This window comes from Panthera pardus, unplaced genomic scaffold (assembly GCF_024362965.1).
Source record: "Panthera pardus isolate Hobbes unplaced genomic scaffold, ASM2436296v1 HiC_scaffold_15, whole genome shotgun sequence".
Taxonomy (NCBI): domain Eukaryota; kingdom Metazoa; phylum Chordata; class Mammalia; order Carnivora; family Felidae; genus Panthera; species Panthera pardus.
In genome coordinates this window covers 18,840,988-18,853,751 of record NW_026526710.1, presented here as the reverse complement: position 1 = coordinate 18,853,751, position 12,764 = coordinate 18,840,988, and the positions used below count along the sequence as shown (strand labels likewise).

Sequence of the window (12,764 nt, the reverse complement as noted above, 5' to 3'; positions counted from 1 at the left end):
ATATAATGAAGCAGTTGTACTTACCCCACAGGAAGGTCGTGAAGATGAAACACGACCTCGCGTAGCGCCTGGCACCAAGGAAAAGTGTCTTTTCCACTCTCCAGTCCGGCGTAGACAGCCAGTAAATACTGTGAGAGTTCAGAAGGAACACGCCAGCGTGGGGTAAGTAAGGAAGAGTTTCCAAGAGATCACAGAGTCTGAACCTGGTGCCGAATGCACTTTTGAATTTGTACTCGTGAAAGGGAGTTTCTCCTGAGGGGCGATGGGAAAGAAGACTGAAGGGAGAGGATGGGACGGCACACGGAAGGAAGGCCCGGAGCCGCTGCGGAGGGAGCGGGCAGCCCTTGCGCTCTTGCACAGGAGCATTCTGACAGACACTCTCGGGCAAGTGGGTCCAGAACAGGACTTCTTTTTCCTTTTTGCCTAATTACCACGCATTCCTCCCTTCTCTCCTAGTTCAGACGTACAGAAATCCCCAACCACCACCCAGCCCTACCATCAGTGCCATGGTGGGTATCGTCACTGGCAAACAGGGCCTGCCAAACACAACTTAAATTTTTTTTTTTAACGTTTTTATTTATTTTTGAAGGAGAGAGAGAGAGAAAGAAAGAGCATGAGCAGGGGAGGAGCAGAGAGAGAGGGAGACACAGAATCGGAAGCAGGCTCCAGGCTCTGAGCCGTCAGCACAGAGCCCGACGCGGGGCTCGAATTCACCAACCGCGAGATCATGACCTGAGCCGGAGTCGGACGCCCAACCCACTGAGCCACCCAGGCGCCCCAGGGCCTGCTGAACACAATTACAGGAGATGCTGATAAGATCAAGTCAATCCACAGGTTCCTATTTTTCTATATGTTGTATTACCAGCCACCGTCATCCTTTTTACTTTTCTTTCCTTCACAGGAATACATGGATGGCATGATTACAGTAGTCTCCCCTTATCCACGGGGAATATGTTCCAAGACCCCCAAATGGATGCCTGAGACCATGGACAGTACCGAACTCTGTATATACTGTTTTTTCCTATATGTGTACCTTTGATGAAGTGTAATCTATAAATTAGGCACAGTGAGAGATCAACAACTAATCACGAAACAGAACAATTATAACAAAAACTGTAATAAAAGTTACATGAATGTGGTCTTTCTCTCTCTCTCAAAATATCTTCTTGTGCTGAACTCACCCTTCTTGTATGATGTGAGATGATAAAATGACCATTGAGATGAAGGGAGGGGATGACACAGGCACTGTGATGCAGCGTCAGGTTACTGACCTTCTGACATCAGAAGGATCATGTGCTTCCAGAATGCAGTTGACCACGGATAAATGAAACCGTGGAAAGAAAAACCGCAGAGACAGGGGGGAACTACTAGTTATTTCTGGGATCGTGGTAACTTAGTTAAGCATAACTGAACTTTTAAGGGTAGCTACACTCACCATCATTTGGGTAAGGTTAATAACCAAGAGTTAAATAGGTAAAAAGGGATCACTATCAGTGAGCATTCTCCCAGAGAAATAATAAGCTATTGTTTCCCCCCTCCCCCGCGCGCGCACACGCGCGCGCAGCTGCGCGCACACACACACACACACACACACACACACACACACACACACACACACACACTGGGGGAAAAGACTGCTAAAATGCAACCTGAAAAAAATGTAAAATTCACATTATTTCTAGAAAGTAAACCTATTCTAGAATTTTAATCATTAATTGATAATAAAAGACAAAGCAATGGCAGTCAAAAATCATAAATAAAAAAGGAATAAAAATCATCTTCTAGGTTCCTAAAACGTTGGAAATTAGGTAAAACTCACAGTGTCCAACTACATGTGCTGCCTGTTCTCAAACTGGGTGGGAGCTCCGACAGAAGAGACTGGAGCTCAAGCATGACAGCCCAGCATAAAATGGAGCATCGCCTTTTCAAGTGTGCACTTGAAAAGCTGACAATTTCAAAAAAATTTAATGTCTAATTCACCTGAGTCTCAACTTCGGGCCCCTCTCTTCCCTTGTAAAAGCATCATTAGCTAGAGTTAGTACTTACTGGAGCAAGACGGCCTTTGAGAAGATATGGCTGCCTTAGAGGCAGCCACCCATCTGCTGCTCCAACACGGCACTCCTTTTTGGAAGGCCAGGTTAAATCTCAAAGGGGAAAGACCTCTTCTCTGACTCAGTGTAAGTTCTAAGGTCCACATATAGAAATCTGCACAAGGATCGGGGAAATTCTTAAATCCACTGAACTAAGTTTAGATCACACATACTGAATTTGTTCCTTGATTTGTAAGTGACATAGATCACTTCCTGTGAATTCAAGGTAAAAGTCTACGGTCATGGCCATTCAACTGGGAGAATCTTGAACTGAACTCCACCCAGAGAACAAATGTAAAAATAAGAGAATTCTGAATCATTTCTTGTAGAACAGTCAGATCCATCCTTCATTTTAGCTGACGTGCACGACAGTCCACACAACAGTCTGACACCCACCAAGAACCACTCCACGGGTTACTTGTGGGGCTATCTGTCACAGTAATCCCCTATCTGCAAACAACAACTAACACCTAGAGGTCTTCTACCGATGACTGGTGACCGGCTTCGGCATAAACAGACTGGTTACCAAATAAAACGTGTTGGTGGAAATGTGCTCTCGGCACGTTTAGGTTTTAATGTTCCCCTGCTCCTGTCAAATTACCTGTAATCACTTGCCATCACCACAGTAAGCCCTCTTTAAGGGTCTCTCATTTAGTTTAGTGGATGTCTTTAAAATGCCTTCTATTTCTATAGCAATTTAAATTATTACCTTGACATTGCTTTTCTCACTCCCGTGAATAAAGTAAGGGCGTGTTCTTTATTAGAAAGTGACTACTTGCCATCAAAATTGTTCTCTGGTGTTCCGGTTTCCAAGACGTAACTATTAAGAGGCCAGGAACACGAGCTCAGGTGAAGGGAACTTGTTCGGTTTCCACTAAGACTAAATTTAAACTATAAACCTTCATTTAACATGGATTTTTGTACTGCTTCAAGTCTCAAAAGAGAACACTACAATCCCCAAAGACTAAATCACTTGTCTCTTTTTAAGAGTTATCAGAATAGCATGATGCTGAAAGTGACAGTCTGGCTATGTTCTGTTTGTTAATGCAGCACAGACATGCTGGCCAACTGCATCGCAAATACAACTATTTCTGTGCCATTTCTATTTTTCACTTAAACGTCACCAGCTCTCCCAGACCCGGGACCTGTCAAGTGGTCTGTTGCCAAGACTCTGCCTGTCAGAAAGGTCAGCATCCAGTACCTTCCAGTTGGGTCCCAAAGGGCCTCTCTTGGTCTTGACTGACTGGAATAACGCTGGGTCTTCATCAGCTTTGTAGTCCTGCAAAGCAAAACAAAGTCAGAGGCAGAGAAGGAACCCAGAGAAATTTCTTTAACCTTGCCAGAACAGCTCTTTGCAGCTACTAAAACACAGGACAGAAACTGATTAGGCTTATTACTGTGCCTTTGCAGAAAAGTAGGAAAAACGCTTCGTTATGATAGTAAGTTTTGGGTTTGGTTCTGTTTTACACTTTAAGGCAAGACGACTACACAATATTTAGTAACAAAAGTCTTGACGAGCAAGCCACTGGTTACTGAAGAGCTCCACAAACCTTCCCACGTCTTTTAACAGTTTCAACATGTCGATACACATACAGGCACATTCAAGAAATAAAACCATCCCGGTCTTGACAATATCCCTCGGTGATGACTGAGAGCTACCACTGTGGCCGGGAACGCAGATCGGAACTATCAATCCTGCGGCAGCAACCCCCACCCCCCAGCCCCGCCCTGATCTCTTCCATGGCTGGGTCTGTGCTGGGTGCCTCAATGACAAGGCCAGCCTGTCCACACCCTTGTTCAGAGACCGGTAGGGTGCAAATCCCTCGGCTTGCTAATGGAAGCCCCTCGTCACAGGAGGTGAGCGAGGGGTTTATGCCTCCATCATAGAACTACCTCAGTTGTATCACGTCACAGCGGAACGGCCTTAAGACTGCTTTTATGCAAAGTTCTAGTGTGTGTAAATTCTATTTCCCTAACATCCTCTTCCTTATAGAATGGAGGAAATGAAAGACGTAATCTTTTTCAACCTGCCTGCTCTACACATACACACAACCTACAGATAGGAAAAAAACTACCTTAAAGAGTAAAGTTCAGATTTAAAAAAAGAAATGAGTTTCAACGGTCACAGTGAGCAGAGGTCAGCTGGTGAGCTGAAAATACTACAAAGGGAGAGCCTTTGCCTTGTCACGCAGAATTCCTGAGCCCCTGAGCCTGGGGTCCTTCCCAACATTCACAGAAAGACCATGTACTTTAAGGAAAACACCCAGGCAAGTCGTATGTGAAACATCACTGTTCTAGAGATAAAGGCAAGCACTGAACATCTCTAAGTATAATACAAACTTTCACAAATCAAAGAAAGCATGTTGAGAGGCAGCCGCTTTGAGATTCAACACTTACTCAGTAGATGCACATGACGTGTCAGTAATTCCTAAAGAGAAAGTTAGACGTAAATTGTGTGAAGAAGGGAAAATGTGAGGTTCAAGTAGAAAACAAAAATTCAAAAAGGGCCCAACAGTGGCTAAAATTATTACACAAACATTTAGCTGGCTACACTGAGTCTTACTGCTTTAAGATCTGCAATGTGGTAGTAGGCATTAGGTCAGGCAGCGCTATCCAGTTACGACAGACCAGAACAAGCCGCCTGCAAGGGGCCGGAGGACTTCTGGAGTTCCATGTGTCTGGGCACATCACAGAAAGTTCAATTTCTGTCAACTAACGCGAATTCTTAAATTCCAATTTAGAGCCGCACCCTCAAAATTAACAACTTCACTGCTGAGGAAAGTATCCATCGTGCAGGCAGTCTCAACACCAAGGTTCACAGTGCGCAATCGGCCATCCTGCCGATACAAACCGTCATGTAACGCCATCAAATGTTTTCTCTAAGTCTGAGGCTTGGAATTAAAATCTAGAGACAAGCTTACTTCTCCCCAAAATTGAAAGTGTTTAACATCCTATCAAATAATCACTTCTGACACCATGTCCCTCAATCGAATCTATTTATTCGGTAGCCACCACGTAGAAGGTAGCGTGCAGGATGCTAAGAGGGGAGCCCGAGGGGTCTGAGGACACAAGGAGAAGCAGCACCTACCTCGTGCCAGCTCCTAGGAAGTCGCAGTGGAGCTGGGAGAAAGAAGAGGCAAACAAAGAAAAGAACCGAAACCCCAGAGAGTAGGAGTTAACCGCCAACAGAGAATGGAGAGAATGAGAGTCAGAACCGAAATCAACGGACACAAGCCAAGGAAAGGCATTTTTAAAATCAGTTTTAACATCGTGTTTAAAAGGCAGAAAAACCTTAACTGCAAAGGTAGATGTTAAAAATTCTTGGGATTCAATTTTTAACTACCTGCATAACGTCCAGAGGCCTGGCCAGTGTTTCAACCCACTTAAGTCGGGGGGCGGGGGGGGGGGGGGGAATACTTTTTTTTTTTTTTAAATACCATCTCAGATGTGACCTCATTGTGGGCATGCCGTTCAAAATTTTTTCTTAATGCAAAATGTGACATATGATGGAGCCTGGCATGGGCTGAATGGTAAATCGCACATTTCCTAAATCCGAGGGACTGTCAGAGCACGCTCCGCCATTTTACGTGACAAGAAGAAGGAACACACTCAGCCAATGAAACATGCCATACCTGGCAGACAAGCCCTAATTCTCAGTGTATTAGAACGGGAGGAAAAGCGGGCAGGGGAACCTCAGAACTGATGAAACGGAGCCCGCAGAACGAACTTCTGTACGATCATGGCACCGGTGGAGGTCAAAACGAACAGATGGATCGGGTGGGCTTTGCTGACGACACCCCTTCAGGTCCTTCCCGAGCCCAGCTCCGTACCAGGGTGCCCACCTCCGGGCCTTTCAATGCCTGTCTGACATACTAACTGAAGAAGGCAGAGTAACGCCTCAGAGCTTCTCCGCTCTGTACCTGTCACACCGTGGCAGAAAAAGCCTGTTTCCGAGCCTTCGTCGTGACTACCAGGTACATACCCTGCGACACCTTTCGGAACTAAAGGATCCACAGAATTACGGAGGGAAACCCGCCCATGAAGACCATCCCAGCCGCCTCATTTGACAGATGAGGAAGCCACGGTCCCAACGACCAAGTGGTATGGCTCTCCTAGCCCAGGACTTAACTCCAGCCTTCCTGGCCTCTGTCCCCGGCTCATTCTAGTGGACCACACGGGAGGCAGCAGAAGGGTGTCCACAACTGCCAGATAAGCAAAACCCATTTCAAAAACACCAAGAAGCAGCAGCAGCAGAGGCATCAAAGTGGGTTTGCCTGTAAGGCAGGAGTGTGTGCGTATAAAATATCACACACACGCACACACGCACACACACACGCACTCATGTATCTCCCAAGGTAAGTCTTCCCAGCTGTTTTCTCTTGACTAAAAAGCAGCAAACATTAAAGGTGTAACACTGAAAGTGTCACAAGACCCAATTATTAACAATAGCACCTTAACCCTGACAGATGAGGATAATGCATCTTGTCAAAACCCAGGAATTTTTTGTGTTTTACTGTTAGTTTGCATACGTAAATGTTTAATCAGTTGAATTAAGTGCCAAGGTATTACAAAGCAGGAGGCAGGTGTGGTTTTAACAACGTCGGTTTTGTACCTTTATAACAAAACACTTAATTTTTCTGAACAGTTACCTTCTTCGCTACAATTTTATTGTTGGATTGCTGGTTTGGTCTTTCTGCATTTGAAAACTGGCCGATTCATATCCGTATCACAATGAACAAATATATTCCTTCATGTATGACAGTTTCGGCATACAGAATGCAACCTCAGCTACCAATTATAGCTGCAAATGAGCAATAGTGTGGAATGAGACAGCCTGCTGGCTTTGTTAGTATTCTGTCTCCTTCGGGATCCCATGGGGAAAGGGGAGGCTCTGATGAAGAGAAGCCCTTGGCTCATGGTTTATTGTGCTTGCCACCAGCTGCAGACTTCTCATCTCATTAGTTCTTTTAGAATACTGTGGGTGAAGACAGCTGTAGCCTACTTGAGTCTTCAGCTCCTGGGTATTCTGAAGGCTGAATTTGCTATGCACTTTCTGTAATCCTTGGGAAAAAAAAAAAGCAAGCAAATTCACCAGGCCAAGGAAGTGTATTTTTAAAACGAGGTTTAAAATCGCGTTTAAAAGTAGAAAAATCTTATTGCTAAGGTGCACTGTGTTTAAAAATTTTACGATCAAATTTTAATTATCTGTATGATGCCCAGAGGCCTGGCCAGGATAAGGGCTCGGTAAAACCATCATTATCAAGTTAGGTGTAACGTCCCCGGACACCCGTTCGCTCCACCAATACCAGGGCCTCGACGACAGAAAAACACAATGGTATCAGCATAAGGTAGATTCGGATTAGTGGTAATACAACTCTATTTAATTGAAAACTCTCACTTAAGTAAAAAAGGAGGCAAGTGAAAGTCAAGACACCCTTTGGAGAACAAATAAAATATAATATGGGAAATAAATGGCTTACTGAGTCTCCATGCTGGAGCCACAGAGTACGTTCATTAAATTCTTATAAATAGCTGTTTTCTGTCACTGGAATACAAAAGTTGTGCTACCTCTTGGGTGTACATCTGTTAGTCTCTACAGCTCTCAACAGAAACTCTCAACAGAAACCAGATTCATTCTGAAGACAAAGAATATTAGTTTTATGAATCTCTTAGCATAGTGGCTGTCCCCCCAAATGCAAGTACAAAATCTGTGCTGAGCCAACCTAAATGTCCTTGAGCCCAGATTTAACTCATGATTATGAATGGGAAGTGAGTAGGAGGGGGGGGACCGGCAGGAGATTCTTGACAGCTTGTGGAAACATCGAAATGAGCGCCACACACCAGAAACTGCTCGGAGAACCAGGCATGGGTTGCCACAGGTGAGGCGAAATGGAGGCTAAGAAGAGGGCCTAAGCCACAGCATTGGCAGCCTCCGCACCTGCTCCTAAAAGGGCACCCTGCGCGAACCACCGCGCCCCCCGCCCCGCCCCGCCCCCAGCACAAAGAAACCATTCTATGGGGTCAAAAATAAAAACTTGAGAGAGATATTAGGATCCCGCAGCCTGCTGTAAAATGCTTTCCTTGAGCACAAGATGATTAATTAGGTGTCTATTCAAATAGCTCAGAGATAATCACGAAGTTGAGACTGCACGGGTATCGCCGCTCAACCTAGCAAAGCTTATTTCCTCTAATCACATCCTAAAAGTAAAGCCCAGGATGAGGGGGAGAAAACCAAATTAACTATGAAGATAAATAACAAACATCATCTATTAGCACTGCGCTTCATTTCTCAGTACGTATTGTGGCACTTGGAAAACAAGGCGTTCCTGGATCCTATCACCGCTGACCCCAGCGCATAACTAATTGGAGCTGACAAAATCCAAGCCAGACTCCAGAGGGGAAGCCCATGAAAAAAAAAATGTTTGCATTAAATTTTGCAACAGCCAAGTAACAGAGGTGTAAAGACAAATAACATTTACGAACTTGTTTAAGAAACTCATTTCAACGGTTATTTTCAAATAAGCAGCTTTCTTTCCTATTTTTAATTACAGCTCCCCAAGGACCCCTCACCCTTTCAGGTTCCCACAGAGCACCATTAATATAGTATAAGTAAATCTCATTAATTCAGGTCCTACCACCTTGGAATTTATAATAATTCGGACAGGGGCTGGACTGAAGTTTATCTTTGCGTGATCTATGAAAAAAAGATTTGCTACACAAATTAATAGAGTAACAAGATCTCAGGAGGGCTGTTTAAACAGTTCAGAAGTGTTTTAGAGCAATTCAGAAGCATTCATTTGCATATAATTATTATGCTAATTACAAATCATTCTTATCTATTCATTAAAGCAGATTCCCAAAGGACCACTAATTGTCAATAACTTGTTGGCCTAGTTTCTGTTACTGAATGTACCTCTGAGGAACAAAACTGCATTAAAAAATATTCTCTAATTCAGCCTTCTCATTAATCCTTACCGGCTTCCCACCAATGAATCCTAAAAGGCTAATTTTTAAACAACTGCACTCAGAACAGAGAAATGCAGTCAAACCTACAGGGCTGAAGAGAACACTTTTTTTGTGATCTTTTTAATCTCCTGGAGACCCTGCATAGAGATCTGGGGTGGGAGTAGCGGTGGGGCTGAGCATGGGAAGGGGGCAGAGGCTGTCAACAGAGCTCTATGCTAAAAGGTGGCCATAGCTTAGAATAGTCAGGCTAGGGCACAGCCAGGCTAGGGGCACAGTGGGCTGGGTGCCTCTTCCATTCTTTCAGAGACCGCCAACACTGTCACGCTTACGAAGGCAGACCCCCAAAGCCTTTGGAAGGCTACAAATTAATAGAGAAACAGAAAGAAATCAATTTCAGCCCTGAAAAGAAGTTGCAACCAAAAGCCTGATGTGACAGGGACACCTGGCTGGCTCAGTTGTTAGAGCAAGCGACTCTTGATCTAGCGGCCGTTAAATTTGAGCCCCATGCTACTAAAAAAAATAAATAAAAATAAAATGAAAGTAAAAAAACAAAAAAAAACAACCCTAAAGTGACAGACTCCGTCTCCTCCTGCACACCTGCAGGGGAACCAGATAGTTGTGTTCTAGATGAGACTCGGAAAGATGGGGGGCGGGGGGGGGGGGGGGAGGAGTAAGCCCTTGGCGGGCGGGAAAAGGGGTTCCTGGATAGCCCAGGGCTGGTGGGCTACTCCTGAGCCCTGCCCTCAGATAAGTGGGCTACTGGTTTGGGTAACCCTATGTTTCATGCACAAATATACAAAATATTTGTTACTACCACCTATTTACAGTTAAATACTTATTAGAGCATTTTAAAATGAATAACTCTTAATACTCTTGATACGAATGTTGAACATTACATTTTTAAAGATTAAATTACAAATGCCTGAAATGTATGTAATATGTTCAGGAAAAGTCTTACTTAACACAAAATGTATTTATTTCTTAAATGACAACAGATCATAAAACCTATCATATCAAATTCCTTAAACTAAAACCAGGGGAAAGCCCTAATGAATATTCAGGTGAGCCCTTTCCAGCAAAACGTCCATGTTGGTTTATGAGCTGACCTCAGACACAGCTGCTCCTAAGCCCCAGGACCCCAGTTAACCCATTAGCCCTAATTTCACAAACATTAAGTAGGAAATAATTGCAGGGAAACATTTTTTTTTTTTTTTTACAGCAAGAGCAAAATCCAATAACCAGCACTATTCTTGCTACTATGTTTGGAGAACTTGTTATATGCCAGGCACATGCATTCTCCCAGCTAACCGTCACAATGCTGGAACACAGGTGATCCCACCATTTCTGGGGGTGGAGAAGTGAAATCCCTTGCCCTTGCAGAGCAGACGGGCCAAGACTCAAGGCAGCTCTGTCAACAACCTGGCCAACCACCACACTTTTGAATGCAAACATGTGATGTGATTTACGCTTTATCATCTGAGAGTACTCAAGTAATGAAGGGATCTTTGCTCCCCCTCTCCCTAAGAAAGAGTTACACTGCTGGGGTGCCTGGGTGCCTCAGTCGGTTGAGCATCTGACTTTGGTTCAGGTCATGATCTCAGGGCTCATGAGTTTGAGCCCCAAGCCAGGCACAAGTCAGGCTCTGTGCTAACAGCCCAGAGTCTGGAGTCTGCTTCAGATTCTGTTTCCCTCGCTCTTTGCCCCTCCACAGCTCATGTGTGCACGTGCTCTCGCTCTCTCCCTCTCTCTCAAAAATAAACATTAAAAAAATTAAAAAAAAAAAAAAAAAGAGTTGCACTGCTTTTAATAAAAAAAAGGGGGGTGGGAGGCTTTTATAAGGAATACACTTAAAAAAAAACTCGATTTGAAGCCATTTATGCGAATTTCTTTCAGCTGCTCAAAATGGCGTTTTCCCCCAATCCAGAAACTGGAGCAACTCGACCTCACACCTCACCACCTCCACCGCCCCCCTACTTTTTTATTTTTAAAATATGGAAGAGATCAGAAGTAAACATTAAGTTAACAGGTTTTAGTGAAAAAGCATTTTGTGCAAAATAGACTTGTACATGCAGATTTTTAAGGGAAATTTAAAAGTCCTTGCTAAGATTTAACCAAGCTATGAACGAAGCAATATGTTATTTTCCCACAAGGGGGCACTGCCATGCAACTATGCCTTCAAATACACTAGGACATTCTCCAAATCCCCGGCTGGATGTAAATCTTCTAAGAGTTCCAAAAGTTGACCATGTAAGGGAGCAGAATAAAGTGGGGAACGTTTTTACATTTCTTTTTAATAAAAACCATGCCTATGTTTATTTGTATCTCCTTTAAGGATGGGGGGTAAACCTCTATAACTTACTACAAAAAGGATTTCGACAGTGGCTTGCTTCCCAGCATAGAAAAGTTGGGACAAGACGAGCATTTATTTGACAAGGGGAAATTTCTTAAGCAAATGCAAAATCACCGCTACCTTAAAAGCTATACTTGAGTTGTTTTGGTTTTTTCTTTCCCCCGAGTTCAAGGGGGCTACGATTACAGTTAGGAGCTGGGTCACACGTCTCCCCTCCTTACTCTGCACACGCTTTAATAAGGAGCTCTTGGAGCTCTCGCACATACACCAGAGAGAAGTTTCTAACGCTTAGTCTACGTTCATTTTAACAGCAAAAGGAAGAGGTACTCTACTAGATCGAGTGTCTGCTCACACCAAAGAGAACTGAAGCCGCATTTGGCAACCACAGGCTCTCCTTGGACTCGCTGGCTCTCAGTCACAAACTTCTAATAAACAAAAGCTCTTTTCAGGACTGAAGAATTAGGTAGCCCCTGCACAGCTCCGACAAGCAGAAAGCCCTTCTTAGGAAGCAAGCAGCTACAGCTGGAACAAAAGCAACATCTAGAATGCAGACCTTTTTGAAAAGCCGGGAGAGACGGTGAAGTGAAGTAATGGTCGGTGCTGACTGCTATGGGTTATTATCCATCAAAGATTAATTTGGAAGGTCTATTAGGTTGACCCCAAAAATGTCATTTGTGTGGCTCAAAGCTGACAAATACGAACAATTTCACAAAGTTGGAGCTAATATTTAACTTTTTCTAGCCAGATTTCCTGTTTTTAAAAAAAACTTTCATCTTTTAAAGATTACATAGAAAGCATAATTTATGATTCTTGCATTTCCTTAAAATTAATGAAGTTTTTTTCTAAAGGCAGTACAGTAAAGCATATGTTGCCAAGACTATGCACTCAAATGTGTAACATCTGGTCACTGTCTCACAGAATGCCTGATCAAAGAAAAAGATAGGCCCAAATCCTTCCTAGAGCACGAGAAACAAGCATTGCTTAAGGTGTGACCAAAACTTACATGCCTAAATAAACAAACCAAGTTTCATCAGCTTTCCAAGGCTGACATTCAGGAAAAAGTATCTTTAAAAAAGAAAAAACAAAAACAAAAAAAGGGCAGTAACTAAACACAATATACACTCGTGGTTTAAAACAATTAAAAAGGGTCATTGTTCAGGGTGCCTGGGTGGCTCAGTTGGTTAAGCATCTGACTCTTGATTTTGGCTCAGGTCATGGTCTCACGGTTTGTGGCACTGAGCCCCACACTGGGCTCTGCGCTGGCAGCATGGAGCCTGCTCGGGATTCTATCTGTCCTGCTCTCTGGCCTCCCCCCTCCGCTCTCTAAAAAAATAAACTTAGAAGTGTCAGAATGTCAC

The 12,764-nt window shown here is 43.8% G+C and overlaps 1 protein-coding gene across 2 annotated transcripts in view; it reads right to left on the bottom strand.

The window, feature by feature from the left end:
• PITPNB (phosphatidylinositol transfer protein beta) overlaps nt 1–12,764 on the bottom strand; it is a 62,595-nt gene that overhangs the window by 17,283 nt on the left and 32,548 nt on the right. For both annotated transcript variants that reach the window (XM_053902217.1, XM_053902218.1), the window contains exon 7: nt 3,292–3,369. In XM_053902217.1, the coding sequence (XP_053758192.1) occupies nt 3,292–3,369 (78 nt within the window). The remainder of the gene's footprint in view (nt 1–3,291; nt 3,370–12,764) is intronic.